General features: G+C 40.1%; 3 protein-coding genes across 7 annotated transcripts in view; 2 read left to right on the top strand and 1 right to left on the bottom strand.

Annotated features, from left to right (window-relative positions):
- Window positions 1-21,360, top strand: part of LOC146492353 (protein NLRC3-like) — a 306,715-nt gene that overhangs the window by 241,815 nt on the left and 43,540 nt on the right. Inside the window, exons 19-21 of the mRNA XM_085150974.1 lie at window positions 510-686; window positions 13,342-13,536; window positions 16,053-16,226. Coding sequence (XP_085007100.1) covers window positions 510-686; window positions 13,342-13,536; window positions 16,053-16,226 — 546 coding nt within the window. The remainder of the gene's footprint in view (window positions 1-509; window positions 687-13,341; window positions 13,537-16,052; window positions 16,227-21,360) is intronic.
- On the bottom strand, window positions 1,651-6,422 carry LOC146492357 (uncharacterized). Of its 5 annotated transcripts, XM_085151059.1 has the most exons (9): window positions 6,316-6,419; window positions 5,841-5,959; window positions 5,322-5,738; window positions 4,562-4,787; window positions 4,247-4,396; window positions 3,344-3,561; window positions 3,102-3,255; window positions 2,911-3,020; window positions 1,651-2,345 (listed from the first exon to the last, which is right to left on the bottom strand). In XM_085151059.1, the coding sequence occupies exons 1-9, from the start codon at window positions 6,353-6,355 to the stop codon at window positions 2,034-2,036; spliced, it is 1,746 nt and encodes a 581-aa protein (XP_085007185.1). In that variant the 5' UTR covers window positions 6,356-6,419; the 3' UTR covers window positions 1,651-2,033. The 5 variants fall into 5 exon arrangements, with proteins under 5 accessions (XP_085007185.1, XP_085007184.1, XP_085007183.1 ...); XM_085151058.1 differs by having other exon boundaries at window positions 2,911-3,255; window positions 3,344-3,558; window positions 6,316-6,422; XM_085151057.1 differs by having other exon boundaries at window positions 2,911-3,255; window positions 6,316-6,420.
- Window positions 6,854-11,113, top strand: LOC146492356 (uncharacterized). The gene is made up of 3 exons (XM_085151052.1): window positions 6,854-7,325; window positions 8,306-8,404; window positions 8,535-11,113. The coding sequence occupies exons 1-3, from the start codon at window positions 6,945-6,947 to the stop codon at window positions 10,659-10,661; spliced, it is 2,607 nt and encodes an 868-aa protein (XP_085007178.1). The 5' UTR covers window positions 6,854-6,944; the 3' UTR covers window positions 10,662-11,113.

Here is a 21,360-nt window from a genome sequence, read left to right as displayed (position 1 = left end):
AATGTCAGTAGAAATCGATGATCTAAGTGAGAACATGAGCCTTTAAAAAGTCCCTGTGGGTGCAGTCAAAGCAGTCCCTCAGTCCCAGTATAGAGTCTTTGGTCCAGACTGGAACAACTGTGTGCCCAGTTTGAGCTCTCTTCAGTGCTGTGACCTGACAGACCCAGAGGGGCCATCACATCACATTTAGAAGCTCCCCTAATGGAGCCACAACACATGTCCAATACTTAGTCTGTCTTGTTGGACCAACTGGAAGAAATGATTCAAGGACTTAGTCACAGAACAGAGATTCAAATCTCCAAAATCCAACTGGCTGCATCAGGACATATAGTCTGAAACTCTGCACAGTTTCCTGTTTGAAGCTCCTTCCTGTTGGCTTCAGCTGTTTGGAGTTTCCATTTTCTAAACTTCTACATTCTGAACCTTCTTCAGCTCTGAACAGATGATGAAACACTGAATGATTTCAAGCACTTTGTCTAATAAACTTACATCTTTCATTCTTTATACAGATTGGTGGACTGTGGTTTGTCAGAGATCAGCTGTGATTATCTGGCAGCAGCACTGAAGTCCAACCCCTCCCATCTGAGAGAGCTGGACCTGAGTGACAACAATAACCTGCAGGATTCAGGAGTGAAACATCTGTGTGGTTTCCTGGAAAGTCCAGGATGTAAACTTGAAACTCTGAGGTCAGTCAGCATGTTTTAGTTGTGCTGAGATGAATATGATGTGAAAGTTGTGCTGACACTAAACTGCAGACATCAGGCTGATATTATACTGATCCACACTGAGGATCTTCATGGTAAAGTCTGTTTTCTTCTTCTCTGGTTTAGTCCATTGACTGCAGCAGAACAATGTTCACATTTCAAACAGTGATACTCAATGTATGGCCCGCGGCCCACACGCGGCCTGTCCACCTTTCCTGATTCAGAGAGACGGGACCAGGTTAAACTGTGTAGCTTCTTCCTCACAATTCTAAGGTTCAAAGGTCACGGCACACAGCAATCTGTGAAACAGTTTGGAGCAGGAATTATTGCACATTTACAAACTGACACTGCTGCACGGCATGTTGGGTAATGCTAGCTGCTCAGGTAGTCATATGCTTTGATGTGAGCTGGAGGCGGAGACATTCCCTGATGACATCACACTGCAAAAATGGCTAGTCTATATTTAGGAAAAAAATACTACATTTGATACAGAAAGCACTGAAAACAAGTGACATTATCTGTCCATGCAGCAAGTTTATTTTACTTAATAAGAAATCTTGAAATAAGATTTTTTTAATCCAGAAATAAAAGAACACATTTGAGAATTGAAGAGGGTTAAAATAAGCTTTAAAAAGCTCAATTTAAGATAAAATTACTTGATATTAAGTCCCAAAAGTAAGTTAAATGTGCTTAATTACAGTCTTTTTTTATGTTTTGAATTCTTACTTGTAGCAAATGAATGCACTACAACGAGAAAAATAGTTCTAATACTATGAAAAACTACTCAATATTAGTGAAGTATGATTAATTTGTTTCTTGATTCAGGTTGGCTTATCTTAAAATATAGCCGAATCGATATTAAATCCAAGTAAAAAAAACCTTAAAACAGACCTTTTTCCTAGAATACTCCTTGGCTTCTACTGAAATCACAACCAGGACAAGAGTGATATATGTCAACATTTATTCCTCTCATGAGAACAAAACCCTTTTTTTAAACAATATAGGGCTGCTGCACAATCCCTAAAAGTCTAAATCAACCCTTTAAAAGGCCTAAACAGAGAAAATAAATTACATTTTTGGCCTTAAATTTTTGTGACAGTCACATAGTCTCACAATGTTGTAAATAATGGCATTACTGACTTAAAACTTTACATGCCTCAGGTAAAGTGTCACTAAGAAAAAAAAACCCAACAACTTTCATTTGTAAAGCATTATAAGTAAAGCCGTTTCTCAGGACATTGCTAGGCAAATTAGGAACAATGTTGTACAAACGTACTACAAAACTAAACAAACTGCAAATGACCTGATAAAATTCTGCTTGGTATTCACCTATTTTTCAAAGAATGACTTCCACTCAGCTATTGCTTTCTTATATGCACTAGTGGCATCTTGATCATGGATGGCATCAGTGATTACCTCAGTTTGTATGACAGAGAGGACCGTTGCAACACATTTTGGGTATGTTAAGTGCAAGGTGTAGTAATATGCCATCAACACCAACATTCCTTCCCAGAAATCCTCCAAGGGGAGAGTGGTCACTGGTATGTTTCCTACAGCAACAATGCTGGTTGTTCCATCAAAAAGCAGCACTGGGGAGGAGAGAGGCCGCTTCTCCAGGTATAGCATTGCATCTTCACCCGGCTAGAAAAGCACAAAAAAAGGACAAATTCTTCAAGATTTTAAATGAAAGGGTTGCTGTGCATCCAAACAGCTTAAGACACAAAAAGCAATATCAAGAGTTTAGAATGCTCCAACTGATTTACTGTTGGAATAGAAGAAATAAATATAAAATATCTGACTTGCATAAATATGACATTTTGGAAATGTATTAATTCTGAGCATGAATTCTCTCTAGTTTGCAGCATTTTTATCATGTCTATTTGTGCTTTTTTTCTCATTTGTTTTTTTAAAACCATTTCTTTTAACTTTGTTACATATTCTAGTTTTTGAAGGCCTTTTTAAATATAAAATTTTACTGCTTCTACTTGTATCCTAACTGCAATGTGCTTTTGCTATGTGCTGCCTCTCTGGAGTAGGTTTTAAATAACAATTAAGAAATCCTGAATAAGGAGTAATTCAATCCCTGCTGAATTGAACTTTGACCCTCTCTTATTAAGCATGAAAAGCAAAATAATAATATAATAATAATACTACTACAAGTAAATGGAGTACAAGTTACAGTGGCTGGTATTGCAGCTGTTCTCACCTTGAGGATATGAAGGAGAGCCTCACTGGCACTTCCCAGCCGCTTTGGTGGTGTAGTTGGTGAAGGAAAAAGAGATGGAAGTGCATTGAAGAGAGTGACAGTAAAATTCACTGTGAACAGAGAAAAGTATCTTAACAAAGTAATCTGAACATATCTGATGTATGGATTTAATGTATGAAAAGGCCACTTACCTCCACGTACATCCAAGGGGAGAGGTGGTTTCAGGACCTTCTTCCAAATGCCATAGAACTGCACCTTTGAACAAAACTCTGCCCATCGACCCTTCATTTGATCTATGTATTTGCAGTTGGAGCCACCAATGATGCGACGCAGTTCATCCATGGCCTATGACAAAGTTGTGCTCAGTTAGTCAAGAACTAACTAAACCTATCCAGAGAAAGCAAGGAATTTAACTGAAGGTAGTTGAACTTACATTTCGTATGTCTTTGAAGCACGGGTATGCTTCAAATATTTTTCTAGGCCTGTCTTCTTCCCTTGTAACATCTGCGTCAATAAAAGCTCGCCTGGCCTCAAACTCCAGGTCCAAAATTTGAGCAACGTCACTTTGGTTGGGTTTTGCATTGGGTTTCCTGTACATGTTGCTCAAGGTTTTGTAATGTCTTGCCTGCATCTTCAGGCTGTCATGGTCTGCTAGGGAAAGCAAAGAGCAATTGTAAGACATGGTGTAACTAGACACAAAATTCAGATTTTTCTAATCAGTCATTTCTAGTAAGGTTGCATGGTTGTTTTTAAGTATAATATTTATGAGAATTAATGTTTAGGTTAAATATGTTTGACTAATGAACTGACCCTGTATGTCCTGGTCATTTCCCTTTGTGTCCTTTTCTTATAATGATCATGGATTTATGTTAATTGTTAGTTTGAACAGAATCAAATATTAAAACGAAAGTTTAAGATGCCCGTGAACAAAACTGTGGTGAAAATAAGGTAAAGGTTGTTTACTGTGTATATCGTTCACATCAGTGTGAACAGTGATTATGAGCTGATGGATAAAAATCTTTTAGGTAATTTGATCTATGACAGAAACACTGTGATAAGGCATGATAGATGTGACCAGCATGAGGATTTACATGTGTAAATAATCAGCACTGAGTAACACCCATTACAACACAAAGTGTTAAAATACTTACTATGGCTAACTGGAATGAGGGATCTATCATATGTTGATTTTACACACCAACTTGAGTTAATGCCAAACCACTACGATCTATGGAATAAACACTTAGAACGGGGTTCATTGCTGCAGCCATATTTTGGAAAGAGCTGTAAGAGGAACCACAGACTGAGAGGTAGATAAGGGTGATGGTGGACTTACCAACAACATCATCTGGAGGTGCAGTTGAAGGACCTATATCAGCCCTGGGTGCAGAGCACGAGGCTGACTTGGATAATAGTGGTAAAGCCAGCGTAGTATTGTTTGACTTAGTTGGTGCAGTGGAGGGTAGCGGCAATTGGGATTCTTTCTCTGAGGAAAAAACAGAAGATGAACAGAATGTAATAGAAAGTTAATGAAAATACTCAACACTGTAAAAATCTTGTGATGCACTCTGAACAGAAAACTGAGGGCAGGTGGTCTCTTTGAAGTTTTAGATATCCAAAAGTCATTAGTACAGCAGACTAAAGTACACACCCGCATTTGAGTTGTCCTCGCTGAGGTCATCATTGCTCTCAAGAAGTATGGTATAGTCACTTGAACCACTTGCTTCACCACTTAGGTCACCTTCAGTCCCATTGTCTGTGTCATCTGAGCTGAAAAGAGTCTTCCTGGGCCTGCCTCGTTGTGGCATGGAGCCCTGCCTCTTCCTTGGAGACTTCATATTTTGGAGTCGTTTGTACAGTTTGGTGTAGATGGTCAGCTGTTATGAAGGAAGGAAGGCTCAGGGTTGAGTAATCAGCATCATGGGCTCATCCGATTAGAATAAGAATAAGCAGTCATCTAATCATTCACAGGGTTCTCATTTTATTCTCCAATCAATAATTCTCAAATCAATAAAGCAAAGAAGGAAGGAAGGAAAGACACACATGGACTGCCAATGCTGAAAGAAAACAGATTTAAGTTACTCATTACCTTAAACAATACATAAAGTCAAAAACCTAAACAGAACCTCACCTCTGCTGCCGCCCCGTGTGGGAGTGAAGAACGAGTGAGCCAAAAGTGACTGCAGTCCTTATATAATGTGTGACAGGTGAGTGCAATTAAGGACAAGCACCACACCCAATCAAAGGTGAGAGAACTAAACAAGGTGCATCTGGTGAAGTGAGTGGGTGTGCTGGGATGTGCTAAAGGTGGGTCTTTACAACAGTCAGCTGTGGTAAAATAATATATATTTGTACATCCTTTTATTATCTCACTCAATTTTAGATATTGTAGTGGGTAAAGAATGACTTACGTATGGCATGTGTGTGTCAGCATCACGTAACATGGGGTAATAGTCGACAATCTTCTGTGACATTGCTCTCATTTCGAGTTTGGAGGGGTATGTTACTTCTTTCCCCATAGGACTAGCACGGAGGATTGCAACCATGCTGGTGACTGTGTTCCTTACAAGTCTGCAACAGAGCTCCTTCGACATCTTACAGTCCTTTTCCTTTCCACTGTGGAGCAATGCAAAGTACTGACTGCGCACCATGTCCAACTCTGAATCTGTATACACCACATACTCTGGTGGGTCTGGCATTTTCATTTTTTTGTCAGCAGTGTAGGAAATGGGAGTGGAAGTTTGAGGCTGACATTGTGACACATCAAAGCCTAAGGGGTTACTCTCGCTTCGATGGCAAGTGTTGGCATCTTGGTCAGTACTCTTAAACTATAACAGTTGTGGGATATAAACAAAAATACACAATTAGGCAAATTAATGCTAGACAATATGGACAGTAATCATCTTCTTAGTGGTATAATGTGTATTTACCTTTTGGCTGATAAAATCCCAAATCTTCTTTCTCCGAAAGAAATTTTCATGGCCCGGAAAAAGATCCTTTAGGTCATCCCGGGTAAAGCTTCTCAGAGTTTCCTCATCAATATTCGCAGCTGTAAAAGAGAAAAACAAATTCAAAAGTGATATTTATTTCTCTTTTCCTGGGCGTGGCTTATTACATATTGAGCTCATTTTTTGTCAATAAATGTATTTTAGCAATAAGTAATAATAACAGGATAAAATGTCAAACTTAAAACAGTTTATCAAATATTTGGGAATGCAATAAAACTATTTTTGGCTGTCTTCAAGAATGATGTTCCAAGTCTATTTTGGCAAAGACAGCTCAAGGCTATAATGTGGATAAAGTTCAGAGTAGAGTACAATCCTAGCTCCAAGTTTCAGAAATGATGCTAACAGATGCTAAGGCTGCTTAGCTAACATACCAAAATAACTGAAAAATAAGACTTACCCTGCAACACAGACAGTATGGCATCGTCAAACTTGTCCATGCCATGACAGCAGTTCTCTAGTTCGGTTCCAAAGCCTCCACTCACAGCACCTGGAAATATCCTACGGCTTAAATAAGATAATTTAGCTAAAGTTAACACATTAGCTAGATTGCTAACTAGCAGCCCTCACAAAACACGACTTTATCTTAATAACACCGTTGTACCATAGTATTTTTCAAATCAACTTAATGTTACCAACCTTAAATTACTGTTCGCTTTGTTTAGATAAATAATTTTGATCTTCGGTCCTGATGGTAACGGTCCTGATGGTTAACAAAGCAGGGGAACGATTTTGTCCCGCGTGAAAGTAACGTCACGACAGGAACTGAGAATGCGCATGCAGAAAATTATTTATATTTAAAAAAATTTTAAGTAAAAAAAGAAAATAAAAATATAAATTCAGTCTTAAACACTTATTGCCTAAAAATAAATATAACTGATGTAATTTAAACCTGAAAAATTGGATAATTAAGGATACAAATATTTTTAAAATTGCCTACCTTTCCCATGGTCCCACGCTCTCATCTGTGGCCTTCAGTGGAGAGCGGTAAAGTAAAGCTGCATTGCTACAGCGCGAAAACAGTTCACCATGGCGCTCTGGAGATGTATGATCTGTTTTATCTTTGTTTCTTTAACTCTGAAGGTGCTCCTTAGCCACATAAATGCAGCTCATGGTCGAAGGCAGGATTTTTGGGTTTACTGTGGAATAGATGGCTGTGAACAAGATTTCAGAGTTTTTAACTCATTCTTTCGCCACATTAAACGGACGCACCCTCTGTATTTGACGAATGGAAGCCCACCAAGAGGATGGAGGATCCCCCCAACATCCCACTCTTTAGGATCGGAAAATTTTGGTGTTTCAGTCTTTGCCAACTGTAGTACTGCAACAACAACCAGCGCCGTGGAAATATCAACTGGTGGATCTTTGCCTGAAGTACAGGACCCTCAGGTTGTTGACAGCCCGATCGCGGTAAGTGTTAAACTAAATAAAATGTAGTGTGGCTTCTGATGACAAATTTAGCCATGTCTAACTCCTCATATATGGTCCTATAACTCCTATATTACTTTTAATCCTTTTCTCCATTTTTAATCAAGAGAAATTTAACGAGATCTCGCGATATTATACCGCTAGATATTGTTCTTCAAACTGTTACAAGCGATTTCCACTATGGTTGGATTTTAAATCACCAGGATGAAATTAAAAATAAATAAACAGGATAGCAGTTCAGTGTAAATAGTAAAGGTTATGCTGCAGCCGGAGCAGGCACACACTCTGCGGCTGGCATGTCTCCTGGTGAAGTTTGCATCAAAGACACTCTCAGCGCGTTTAAATCGTTCAATGTGGCAGCAATTTGGGTATCTCGTAGGAATTATAAGTGGTGAGTACAGTTTCAGGTAAGACGCAGAGTATTTGGAAGCACTGTAAAAAAAATCTGTTGGCCAGAAATACTGCCAAAACATGGATAAGAATGATTTTCTTGAAAATTAAATAAATTAATAAATGCATACAATAAAATATATCCATATACTAATACTAACATAAATTCTAAGTGCAAATCTAAATTGCGTGATTTAAAAATACATAAATAATTTAATAAATACAACAAGCATGTAAAGAAACTAATATCTAAGTGCGAACAATAATTCATTATTTAAAAAGATAAAATCTCATTCTCATGAATCCAATCCCTAGCCTCATCAAAAAAATGGACAACCCCTTTTTTATTGTTTCTTTGTCTTTGATTTCTTTTCCATTTCTTTTTTCTTTATTCCAAAGAATGAATATTATATTATCTTATATTATATTGAATATTCACTGTGACGCTAATCACTGTCATGCACTTTGTTTTTTAATGGACCAATCATTAGGTGTAACTGATTATACCTGTTATGTAAGAATTTCTATAATTGGCCAGGAGTTTGGAGTAACTTTGTTTTTCTGCTCTAAAGGAAGAAGCTGTTGCTACAACATCCTTTACCAGACACGATATTACCAGATCTGCTGCAGCTTTTGCTATCAGTGTTCAAGAACAGTGCCACTTATCACAGGTATGTTATAGTCTTAATGGATCAATACATTACATAAGGCAATCAATGTCTTACTTGTTCATAATGGAATTCAGAAATTTTTTTTATAGAAATGCAGAATAAGTTACTTTTGTTTCAAATGTTTTCACAGAGAACGGTCAAACATATCATCTCAGGAGTGCAACAGTATCAGGCTGTTCTTTTGGATACGCTCAAGGAAAGAATGAGGACAGTGTTTGAAGATCATGGCGAGGGAACCACTCAGCTTCAAGATGAGGCTTTGGGTACATTTGATAAATTCATGGATCCTTTCTCCACCATTGCATATGGACAGAGTAGAGCCACAGGGGAAATGTTCTGTCCAGTCAACGCAGAGGAAGTAGTAGTATCCCAGAAGATATGTTGGGTAAAGCAAGGTCTTTCAAGGGTCATGTCCATAAGGAACAAAAGATTTTACTATGTACCATTAATTGAAAGTCTAAAGCAGTTAATGACTAATGAGAGAATCTTTACCATGTTGAACACTGCACCACAAAGAAGCAGAGAGGGATTCTTCTATGATTTTAGAGACGGGTCCCTCTTTACATCTCACCCCTTGTTTTCTCAGAGGCCAAATGCATTGCAATTAATACTGTACACAGATGAAATTGAAATATGTAACCCCTTAGGGTCCCATGCTTCTGCAAACAAATTGGTCATGTTTTATTATACTTTAGGAAATATTGATCCAAAATTTAGGTCAAAGTTAGCTGCAATACGACTTCTTGCTATTGCTAAAGCAAATGACATTTCTCAGTGGGGTATTGATGTTGTACTGAAAAGAATACTTCAAGATCTATCACTGCTTTACAATGGTGTAAGGATTGAAATGTCAAATGGTGAAATTGAATTGTTTGGTGCTGTTATAGCCATTTGCGGAGACACGCTAGCCCAGCATGAGATTGCTGGCTTTAAAGAAGGGATTGGTTTTGCTTATAGCAAATGTAGACACTGTGAATGCAACTTTGATGATATGCAAAGTGTTTTTGAGGAGAAGAAGTTTGTTCAAAGAACTCTGGAGAAACATATCAGGCAGTGTTTTGAAATAGATAAAGCAAGCACAGATTTATTGAAAGCGTCCCTCAAAACTACTTATGGAATTAATAGAAGAAGCAGACTAGTTGATGTTCCTGCATTTGACCTGATCAAACAAACTCCACAGGACATAATGCATGTTATTTTTGAAGGTGTTGCATCAATGGAAGTTAAATTTGTATTAAAACACCTAATTCTCTCAGGACAATTGGAATTAGACAAGTTTAATTCAGACATTCAAAATTTTCCTTACTCACCTCTTGAAATACGGGATAAACCATGTCCTATTAGCTTTGGCACTTTAGCGGCTAACGACAACAAATTGAAACAGTCTTGTGGACAGATGCTAATTCTTTTAAAAATCGTACTTTTTCTTTTGTATGGTGTGGAGAGTGAGTATGTTGTATTTATTAGAAAGTTAATTATGATAGTTCAAATAGTTCTTGCTCCCATTATTTCTTTACAAACTGTATTGCAACTGAGAAGTATGATTGAAGAACACCTGTATCAGTTCAAGCAACTTTTTCCCGAAGCCAATATAATACCTAAGCAACATTATATGTTGCATCTTCCCAGTCAAATCTTATCCCTTGGACCTTTAATAAGGAGTATGTGCATGCGCTTTGAGGCAAAGCACTCCTATTTTAAACAGTGGGCTTCTAAGTTAAATTTTAAAAATGTTTGTAAATCCCTAGCAAACCACAATCAATTTCTTGAGTGTTGTCAAAATGAAATAGGCACTGAACATCCTATTTTTGCGAAAGAAAAGGAATCCGGGCCAGTATCAGCTGTTAAAAATAATGAATATGTTAGGAAAAAAATTAAAGAATTTTTTGGAATAGATGTCATGCAGTCTGTTGTCTCAGTGAAATGGTATGTTCTAAATGGCAATAAATACATTACTGGGAAGTCCATGATTATTGCAGATGTGGATGGCACTTTCCCTGTGTTTGGACTGATAAAGGATATCTTTTTGATTGACTCATCTTTTATTGCTTTTGAGTACCAACGCTATGAAACTTTGAATTTAAATGAAGACTTATTGGCATATGAAGTAACTGTGCCCATTGTTGCTCAAGCTACAGAATTAGCCCATGAGCTCATTGATTATACTTCATACTTTTCTATTAGTTTTAGGGACAGTGTGTTTGTGCCAATAAAATACAGTCTTTCTGATATTATTTCCCATAGAAATCACCCTTAAGATTAGGGTTGCACCAAGTATTGGCTTAGTGTAGTTTGTGATGATATCAGTTGACAGTCATTAAATGTTCCCTAAACCAATGTCAATGTTGTACCACATAATGCTGGCATGCTGGGACAAACAGCTGTCTTTGAAATGTGATTTGTATCATAAATTGTGGTTACTTTTTTTCCCTTATATGTATAACTTTGAAGTCAGACATGATTTTGAATAAATCATATTTTCAACAGATGCCTTGTGTGAATTTCCTAAATCAAGCAAATTGAATTTGTCACTCTATCTTGAAACAAGTGATATTTTGAGAGACATCTGGTGAGAGGCCTAATGTAGGCTATTTTAAGAGTTATTCTTCCCTTTTCTGGATTTCTGTACTAATATAGACACAATTATATGGTTATTCTCGATTTAAGTTTATTATCTAAAATCCAGACTTAGAAACAAGTAAATCTTTTTTAAAACAAGGCAAATAATCTGGCCTGTCTAAAATAAGATTTTAAATCATGGCAAGCAACAGATAATTTGCAGTGCACACTGGGTTTTGGTGAATATGAAGTTTCCTTGTGAATGTTTTCCAGCTTTGACTGTAACAGTGTGAAGGCAGTGATCACAGCAAAAACTCCATTAAGTATTTGGACTGACAGAAACATGTGGACAGCTTTTGTTCTGTGGGTTTAGACAGAGTCTGCCTCTGTGTGTGCTCACTGTGTTTAATCCTTTAAAACCAATCGGAGCGGGCCTGCTCCATTTTGCGTAACTATTTTTAAATCTCTGTAGAACTGGAACCACATAAACTAGCGCAATAATTTGTTTTGCATATGGAATCAGAGGAGTTGTACTTACATCTCATGCCATCAGCTTGTCCTCGGTCACGGTTTTCTTCCACTTATAACTTTGCAAATATTGCATAAAAAGCACTTGCAGCTACAAAAGCATAATATGCCAGAAACACGCTTTGCCGATCCGATCAGCTGTTTGCAACACTTCCTAGGTTGGAATAGACGTCAGCGCGAACTATCACGTGTCCCGCCATTACCTGCCCGAAACCGGGAGTGATGTAATTTTTGTGGAAAATTTGGGTGTTTTTTTTTTTTTAAACCTTCAGGGCCTTATAAACCTACACTGGTGTTTTTAAAAGTCATGTTTGACTTTATGCTTTTCTGTGTCGTTTCTGGGATGCTTAGAAGTCAAATTGCTCTGCTGGAAATAGTTTATTTTGATGCACCTTCTGTTTGTTTGTAAATTTGCACTACAATATTTATTTTCCTTTTTCCTGCAGTATTTAAAAATTGGTGTATTTGAAAAATAAAACTATGAAGAAACTCAAAATAAATTTCCTGTGGTGGGAAACTATTTTGTTATTCTTTTTTGTATTTACAGTTTTGAGGGATAAACCTCTTGAATTTCTCTAACTAGAAATATATGTAAAACCACAAAAACAATTTTCAGTTTTTTGTAGTTTATTGCACTTTTTTGTAATTCATGTAGTTTCTATGGACTTAATGCATACATATTATTAAAATTTGGGCTATAATGGTTGTATTGATGTATAGCAACTTGAAATGCTCCCAAAAATGGCTCCAGAGCATGTAAAAATATAATATAAGCTCTGGCGGACTAAAAAACGAAATTTTTTCCGCAAAAATGTCACTTCCGGTTTCGGGCAGGTAATGGGGGACACGTGGTAGTTTGCGTTGACGTCTATTCCAACATAGGAAGTGTTGCAAACAGCTGATCGGATCGGCAAAGCGTGTTTCTGGAATATTATGTTTTTGTTGCTGCAAGTGCTTTTTATGCAGTCTTTGCAAAGCTATATGTGGAAGAAAACCGTGACCGAGGAAAAGCTGATGGCATAACATGTAAGTACAACTCCTCCGGTTTCATATGCACAAAAAATTATTGCGCTAGCTTACGTGGTTCCAGTTCTACAGAGATTTAAAAATAGTTACGCAAAATTGAGCATGCCCGCCCCGACCGGTCTTAAAGGGTTAATAAAAATATTAGACAATAAGGTTTATTCCAGGAACTGATCACAGTCAGGTCAATCAGCTCTGAGCATGCTCAGTCTGAGTTATGGATACTACGGTTCAAAATGGCAACGGATAAATTAAAACCAGAAGCTCTGTGTGAATCCAGAGGAGCAGGAATATGAATAATGACAGTAGATGTTTGTGTGAAAGTGCTGGAAGCAAATGAGTGTGTGATGTTCTTTCAGTGTTGCACTTTGTAGACGCTCCCTGAGCACTGGTCTCACAGCCAGCTGCACATAGAGACCAGTGTTGTTAGTCCAGGTCAGAAGATGACTTGTTGGAATGAAAATGAGCTTGTAGTTTGTCTGCTTTAATAATGTGACTGGAAAAAGGTGTTGGACTTCAAATATGTCCATTTCTTTCACACTTCACCTTTAAAAGTGAAGCCATGTGGTTCCTGGAAGGAAAAACACGACTTTTTCAAGTCTTTTTCCTATTTTTATGAGAAATGTATGACTTTAATGTGAAAGATTCAGAGTTTTTTCTCTTGTTGTGTTTGTTTGAAGCTGCTTCCTGTTGGCTTCAGCTGTTTGGAGTTTCCATTTTCTAAACTTCTACATTCTGAACCTTCTTCAGCTCTGAACAGATGATGAAACACTGAATGATTTCAAGCACTTTGTCTAATAAACTTACATCTTTCATTCTTTATACAGATTGAAGGACTGTGGTTTGTCAGAGATCAGCTGTGATTATCTGGCAGCAGCACTGAAGTCCAACCCCTCCCATCTGAGACAGCTGGACCTGAGTAATGACTACTTGTCGTCGACTAAGAACAACCTGCAGGATCCAGGAGTGAAGCATCTGTGTGGTTTCCTGGAGAGTCCAGGATGTAAACTTGAAACTCTGAGGTCAGTCAGCATGTTTTAGTTGTGCTGAGATGAATATGATGTGAAAGTTGTGCTGACACTAAACTGCAGACATCAGGCTGATATTATACTGATCCACACTGGGGATCTTCATGGTAAAGTCTGTTTTCTTCTTCTCTGGTTTAGTCCATTGACTGCAGCAGAACAATGTTCACATTTCAAACCTTCAAAGAAGAAGAAAAATCCTCCACTGGAAAATTCACTGTGAAACTCTCAAACTCCTCGTTCCACCTTAAAGTCTGTCTGACACTGAAGTCCAAAGCAAAATGTGCGTTTGCTTTACAGACAGCAGTCCAACACAAACATACACACATCATCCAAAACACAGTCCAACATCCAAATCTCCTCCACTGCCAGCATGAATGATGGGAAAGAGAAGGAGGAACACTCTGACATTCAGGGTTAGAATGAGTTTCATAACGCAGACTGTGAAGATCAAAGCTGCATTAGAAAGCTTACATGAATGAATGAGTGGACAGAAGTGGACAGAGATCATCTGAAGCACTTCAAAGGCTTTAAATCAGCACATTTCTCTTTATTATTTATCAACTCTGTTAGTTTCTCTCAGTTTTCTGTGGAATGAAGCTAACAGCAGGCTAATAAGATGCTGACCAATAGGTTTCTATTAAAGGTTGTAATTTGTATATGAAAAAGTGCTTTGGCTCAGCAGGGATCAGCTTACAGGTAGAATACAGCTGCTGGATGGGATTAGCATGTCATAGCTATCTACCAAACTGCTAACTGGGGAATTTCAGGCCATCTATGGATCATTTTTGCTAACTGTTTATTCAGCTTAGGCTCACAGGGCTGCAGCCTGTGCCCTAGCTGTCATAGGGCAAGAGGCGTGGTCCACCTGCACAGGTGAGCAGTCCATCACAGGGCCAACAGAGAGAGACAGAGAAGCACTCTCTCACATCCACACCTACAGCCAATTTAGAAGCACCAATGAACCTAAGCAGCATTTCATTGGACTGTAGGAGAACATCCAACCTCCACAGAAAGGCCCAGCTGACCAACAGGCTTCAACCTACAACCTTCTTGCTTTAAGGCACTAGTGCGAACCACTTTTCCCCATTTCAGCCCAAATCCTGCATCTTCCTGTTTCTGACTCCAGGCCAGCTCCACTAACACTTTCTCATCAGACACTGCCACCTAGTGGAGGAAGTCTTAGTTCCATTTGAAGCTTCAGATTACAGTTAGTTCCTTTACAAAGAGGTGGAGGTGGTGGGGCCACAGCACCACCATCACTGAGTGCCATAGGACACTTAACCTTTGTTTCCATATGCTGGGAACTTCCTGTTGTTCCAAGGAGGACTGGAAAATGTGTGAAAATCTCCCAGTCAGTACCTCACAGCACACTTCAATCATTTCCCTCCCACAGCATCAGGACCAGGGCTTTTTCTCTCTTTGGTCCCACTAAGAGATTTCCACACAAACACCTCATCAGTGGGACTCTCAGAGCTACCAGCCCTTTGCTACAATCACAAAGCTCTTCATTGAAATCAATGATATCAAAGCTGGAATCAAATGAGTCCAAGTCTTCTGCTGATTCAGCATCACATCCATCTTTGCTCCTTGTTCTGCATCCCCACCATGGACTTCATTCCTTTCCAAGCCAGCCTTGAGTGTCCTTTATTCAGCTCATCCTCTGCTTTACTTTTACACCTGATTTTAGCTGCTTTATCTCTCTTTCAACAAGTTTCTGTGCCTCAATCTTTTTCTTCTCTCCCTCATAACAAGACAGCTTCTTCTGCCTGAGAACATGTTGGAGTGATTTACTAATCCAGGGCTGCTTATTGGGGAAAATACTTCCTGTTTCCAAAGTAATCCCCATTTTTCCCAGAAAGAAATGTCAGTAGAAATCGATGATCTAAGTGAGAACATGAGCCTTTAAAAAGTCCCAGTGGGTGCAGTCAAAGCAGTCCCTCAGTCCCAGTATAGAGTCTTTGGTCCAGACTGGAACAACTGTGTGCCCAGTTTGGTAAATGGTAAATGGTAAATGGCCTGTATTTGTATAGCGCTTTTACTAGTCCCGCCTAGGGACCCCAAAGCGCTTTTACACGTCCAGTCATCCACCCATTCACTCTCACATTCACACACTGGTGGAGGCAAGCTACTCTTGAGCTCTCTTCAGTGCTGTGACCTGACAGACCCAGAGGGGCCATCACATCACATTTAGAAGCTCCCCTAATGGAGCCACAACACATGTCCAATACTTAGTCTGTCTTGTTGGACCAACTGGAAGAAATGATTCAAGGACTTAGTCACAGAACAGAGATTCACATCTCCAAAATCCAACTGGCTGCATCAGGACATATAGTCTGAAACTCTGCACAGTTTCCTGTTTGAAGCTGCTTCCTGTTGGCTTCAGCTGTTTGGAGTTTCCATTTTCTAAACTTCTACATTCTGAACCTTCTTCAGCTCTGAACAGATGATGAAACACTGAATGATTTCAAGCACTTTGTCTAATAAACTTACATCTTTCATTCTTTATACAGATTGTGGGACTGTGGTTTGTCAAAGATCAGCTGTGATTATCTGGCAGCAGCACTGAAGTCCAACCCCTCCCATCTGAGATTGCTGAACCTGTATGTAAACGACCTGAAGGATCCAGATGTGAAGCAGCTGTCTGATCTTCAGCAGAGTCCAGACTACAGACTGGAGACTCTGAGGTAAGTATAGTGATGGAGTGAGTGGGTGGTGCTGTCAGCAGTATTGTACTAAACACAGTCAGTATGAAACAAAGATCCAGTGTTTCCTGTAAAGCTGCAGCTTCTCAGTGAAGCTGTGAGAGGAGAACGGTGACAGGCTTCAGGATTGGACACAAACACTTCCTGTTTCTCACCTTTATGGTCACCATAGTAACGGCAGACTCGCTCTGATCAAACACTGTCAACAGCCAATCAGCTCTCTGAACAAAGCAGCACGCAGACCAATGACTGCATTGATTTCCAAGTTTAAAGCAGTGAAGAACACAGTCTGTAGGTGAGGAAGAATTTAGTGAGAGCAGATGTTTGGATGGAATTCCTCCAGTTAACAGCTGGAACCGTCCATCTGGATTGTTGGGCTTGTTGTTGGGGTTCCTACAGAGCTCAGAGTGGACACACCAAGGTTCTTCTAATGAATGAAAGTCCAAACTCAAACTAGGAGGGAAAAACATTTTCAGCAACTTCAATAAAAATCCAAAGATTAGAAAAAGTGAAGCAACATTGAGTCCTAGTACAGTCCCAGCACTGAAGTCCCTGCTGCTCTTTATACTGGATGTGCTGCATCACTGACTGACAGCTGATGAAGAGTCTCTGGAAACACTCGTTTATCTCCTCTGCTCTTCCTCCTCCTCTCTGCAGGTGGAGCTGATGATGGTAAACAGGACGGTGTGTGTGCTGAGAGAGGAGCAGCTGTGTCCTGATGATCCAGAGAGGTTGAAGCAGCAGCAGCTTGTGTGTAGAGACACTCTGACTGGGCCATGTTACTGGGAGGTGGAGAGGAGAGGTTCATCCAGCAGTGACTGACAGAGGAATGAAGTGCAGATGACTGTCAGTGCTGCAGAGTGAACTGCTCTGAGAACAGCTCCACTGTCAGACACAATGTAGAGTCCAGCATCACCCCTGTGTGTCCCTCTGGATCTGACAGAGGATCATCAGTGTATCTGGACTGCTCTGCTGCTGCTCTGTCCTTCTACAGTCTCTGCACAGTCTCTGTCTCACTCTGGAAAGATTTTACAACTTGTTGTAATTACAGAACATTAATATAATATTCAAACATGTGATCTTCTCTTTATTTCTGAATCTTTACCAAATAAAGAAAAACCAAACGAACAAACAGAACCTGTCGTGTCCTTTTTCACCACATCTGTGAATCTTTTCTGTGTTTTTCCTCTTTTCCTCCTTCCTGCAGCTCCATCTTCATCATTCTGTGTCCAGTATATGTGAACATGTCCAAAGCATCTGAGCCTCATGTTACCCGTTTGTGTGAGTTACGCCTGTCGTTGTGTTGTGGTGTATAAATAAGGGGCAGGAGACAGCGCTGGATCTCTGAGTTCTTTACTGTCAATTTCTGCAACATCTGCAATATATAGAAATGCAAACCTGTGAGCTGTGTGTGTTGTGCATCTGCTCGGCCACCTCTCCTCCGGCCATGCTGGAAGCAGCTGTGCGTTTGACAGTTTTATCGACTCTACAATAATCGAACAAATTAAATGCTCAAAAATATCAACTTAAGCACTTCAAAGTCAACAAAAAGCTTAAAACAATGAAATAATATTTCACTGAAAAAACAACAGCTCATAAGAACGATACACAAAATAATACAGAAACAAACAAATCAAACTTATTAACCAGGATCCAATGTTTTTGTCACAAACACTGAATCAGCTGATTCACTCTTTATGTTTCTGAGTTTGTTTTGTGATTCTAGTTCTGGTTTCTGTTTCTGTGTCTTCACTGTGTCCCACGTCTCCTTACTTTGGACTCTGTGTTATATTTCCTGTTTTACTTTGACAGTCCTGTGTTACTGTTTCCTGTCTCGTGTGTGTAATTGGTCCCAGCTGTGTTTCCCTCCTGTCTCCCGTTCCCTGATTACTAAACTGCGTCCACGCCGCCGGCGCTCCTCTCCACAGCTGGATTCCAGGATTTCAGAGCATCCAGCTGTGGTGAGTGATGGAGACACTTTCTCTGCTCCCTCAGTAATCAGGACAGTTTATTGAACATCAGAGAACATAAAGGACTGTTTTTCACCTGCCCGTTCTGAAGCTGGACATTAAAGACTGCTGGCTTCAAGGACATTAATCCCAGTGTCAGCCAGCCAATAACAGCCTGTGTTTTTCAGCTCTTTAGGAGTCAGAAATGAGAAAGACACAGACTGCTAACCTCTCCCTGCAGGAAATAAGCTCCGCCTCTTCCTTTCCTGTATATGAGTGATTTGATTCTGACATGAGACACAATGAGTTTTCTGTTTATTGTGACTTAAAGCGAGCAGCAAAGACACTAAACTGTGTGTTTCCAGCTGAAGCTGCTTTTTGTGTTGCTCCCACAATACTGTCTAAAACAGTCAGTGAGGAAAACTCAGTTTTGTCCTGTGTCTGTCCAGGACAGTCGCTCCTGATCGGGTCTCTCATGGAAAGCTGGTCCCAGGAATTCCTGGAAAATTCCTCCACAAAAGAGAACTGGGAACATAAGTGCAGAGTGACAGAGGTGCTCAGCAACCCTGCTGTTATATGGGAATATAACCAGAATAGTCGGCAACCACTTGAGTTAAGTTAGCCAAAGAGATGCGACTCAGACTGACTTCATCATGTTGGCAACGTGTCTGCATTGATAAATTCCAGTTATTCACAAATCAGAGAATAATTCCAGTCATTCAGAGACAGATTGTGATTGTTTGGAGGATGTAATCGTTTCCTTCAGGGAGCGTGTTGGACGCTCAGTGTCCGGGTGATTAGCTGGCTGATGCAACTACTTAGAATCAGTTTGTGAATATGAAGAAAATCAGTGCAGTCACTGGACAAACTCTGATTCTTCCTAGTTTCACTCTTGTTTCAGTCCAGTGTGACTGAGGTGGTAAAAAATGATGGGAGGAGGTGATCTGACTTTTAGCCACACAGCTGTCTGCTAGAGAAAAAGCCTTTGTGCACAACTTTCTTAAAGGCAAACGGCACCATGTTCACTGCAGCTGCAGCAAACGCAGCAAAGAGTGAAAGTTGGACTGAGAATGTTGTGACTGTTTCATGAGAAAGAGCAGGGAAAACAACCATCACACACCCAGACACAGTGCTGGGATTAGAATTAGACTTTAGAGCCAAATGTAGGACAAAAGCTTTAATATGAAAGAGGAAAACCCAACAACAGCCAGAGCATGAAGCTCAAAACTATACCAATCACCAAGAAAGCTGACAGGCCTGTGACACGTCAGAGACGCCGTTCAAATCATAAAGAAGTTGGTTTATTGACAAAATGTAAAAAACCAAAATAATCAAGTCAACCTTCAGTTTAGAGCGAGTCGACCAATCAGGCACAGCAGCAGCTCTAGAATAAGCAACAATTTTATGTCTTACAAACAACCTTTCATATACACACATACATATGGCTCATATGCTGTTTAAAAAGGGCTCAAAGACCCAACAGATTACACAAAGTATAAAAATCCTTTCATTCAGACAACAGTCAGCTGTGCATGAGACAGAGAGCCGACTACAGTTAGTAACATGGACTCACTTTGTTTCAGACACGACACAAAGTAACACAAAGCCACAAAGAGCAGAAACATCAAAAAGGAGGCAGAGCAGCAGCAACTCTCCATGAGCTGTGAGGCTAACAGCCACCCACACTTCCTGTGATGCATAATGAAAACAACATTAACCTGAAGGATGATAACAACAGAAAGAAGTCTAAGCTAACGTTACACAGCGCTCACACAGCGCTGACTGTACAGGCCTCACACAGCTACGACCTGCATCCACAACACCTGATTCTACTGAACACAAACAAGTTAATGATATATGAGCAATCCAGGGAAGGCTTCCAGGAACGTGAGGATCCAAAGACAGCTCTACAACAGCATCAGTCAGCAACAATGTTACTAATCACTGACTCTTTCATCCTTTTCTACTCAATCAAAAAGTGCTGTGTTCACATTTGTTTCTGCTGAAATCCAGAGACTGAAAATGCGTCTTTTTAAAGTTTGAATAAACTGACTGAACTTCTCACGAGTCCAACCGTGAGGAACACTTCCCCCCATGACACATCACAGGAGAACGTCTCAGTGGAGGGGGGACAGTAGCTCAGTTTAGGCAGTCACACTCAGAATCGATGCCTCCAGTCAGGGTCAAACGTGGTCCTCAGAAACCTGCAGATGTTTGGGCCAAGCTCTCACTGGTCTCTGCGTCTGTAGACTGAGCTGATGTTTCTCCAGGTGTCTGGTAAAAGGACGATGCTGCTGTCCAGTGAGGCGAGGAGAGAAGTAGCCAAACAGGCGAGAGCCGTGAAGGAGGAACGGCGGGCAGCTCTGGATGCCCGACATAAATACCTGATGAGCAGGCTGGCAGACGCCGGCAGCCTGGAGGAGGCGGCGGTGGAAGACGCCATGGTCTCTGATGACAGAGTAAGTTCAGAGACGTGATCCTTCCTCAGAGTTGAACCTTTGAGTCATTAATGTCTGATTCTTCCAGTTCAGTCTGATCCATGAATTCTTTGCTGCAAACGGATCCAAGAAGCTGATTTTCTTCTATCAGGATGTCAAACAGGTAACTTTGATCAGATTTCAATGACTGACACATGAAGGTCTAACCGCTCTTCATAATCTGCTGTTTGTTGCACCGTACTTTGTATTCATATCTTTTAATATCTGCCTTTCTCCCAGAATCTGTCCTCCCGTCAGTCTTCCTTTGTGGACGCATCAAACTCAGCTGTGGCTCAGAGGAAACTCTTCCTCACTACGGGGAACTCTGAGGTTGGCTTCAGCTTTTTATGTTTAGTTAATGTGAGAATCACAGAAAAATGCTGATATGAGTGGAAGGTTCTGCTGGGAAATTGGCAAAGAGCAGATTATTGAACAGCGAGGCAGACAGTTCATTTCAGTGATGCCAGTTTATTAGAAACGAGGACTGTGGGGCTGCTGGAAGTCAGGACGGCTGTTCTCTGGATAAACCTGACAGCTGAGGTGGAGAGCAGGATTTATCCACAGACGGCTTCTTCCAAGCAAATGTCCTGAACACACCTGAGCTGAGTGTTACACAGAAACGTGTCTTAAAGCACGAGCCTGGATCAGACTCGAGGACTCAGAGCTCAGGTGTGTGACGTCACATTGATC

Source organism: Neolamprologus multifasciatus, chromosome 23, assembly GCF_963576455.1.
Source record: "Neolamprologus multifasciatus chromosome 23, fNeoMul1.2, whole genome shotgun sequence".
Lineage (NCBI taxonomy): Eukaryota > Metazoa > Chordata > Actinopteri > Cichliformes > Cichlidae > Neolamprologus > Neolamprologus multifasciatus.
Note: the sequence above shows the minus strand (reverse complement) of the source record. Positions and strands in the feature narration are given on the sequence as shown.

Excerpts from the sequence above, each read along its gene's own strand:
- LOC146492357 (XM_085151057.1), bottom strand. The coding sequence starts at position 6,355 with ATGGACAAGTTTGACGATGCCATACTGTCTGTGTTGCAGG. Across the intron at positions 5,739-5,840 it reads GGGATTTTATCAGCCAAAAG|TTTAAGAGTACTGACCAAGA; the intron begins GTAAATACACAT and ends CAACTGTTATAG. Across the intron at positions 2,346-2,910 it reads CTCTCCTTCATATCCTCAAG|CCGGGTGAAGATGCAATGCT; the intron begins GTGAGAACAGCT and ends GTGCTTTTCTAG.
- LOC146492356 (XM_085151052.1), top strand. The coding sequence starts at position 6,945 with ATGGCGCTCTGGAGATGTATGATCTGTTTTATCTTTGTTTCTTTAACT. Across the intron at positions 7,326-8,305 it reads TTGTTGACAGCCCGATCGCG|GAAGAAGCTGTTGCTACAAC; the intron begins GTAAGTGTTAAA and ends TCTGCTCTAAAG. Across the intron at positions 8,405-8,534 it reads AACAGTGCCACTTATCACAG|AGAACGGTCAAACATATCAT; the intron begins GTATGTTATAGT and ends ATGTTTTCACAG.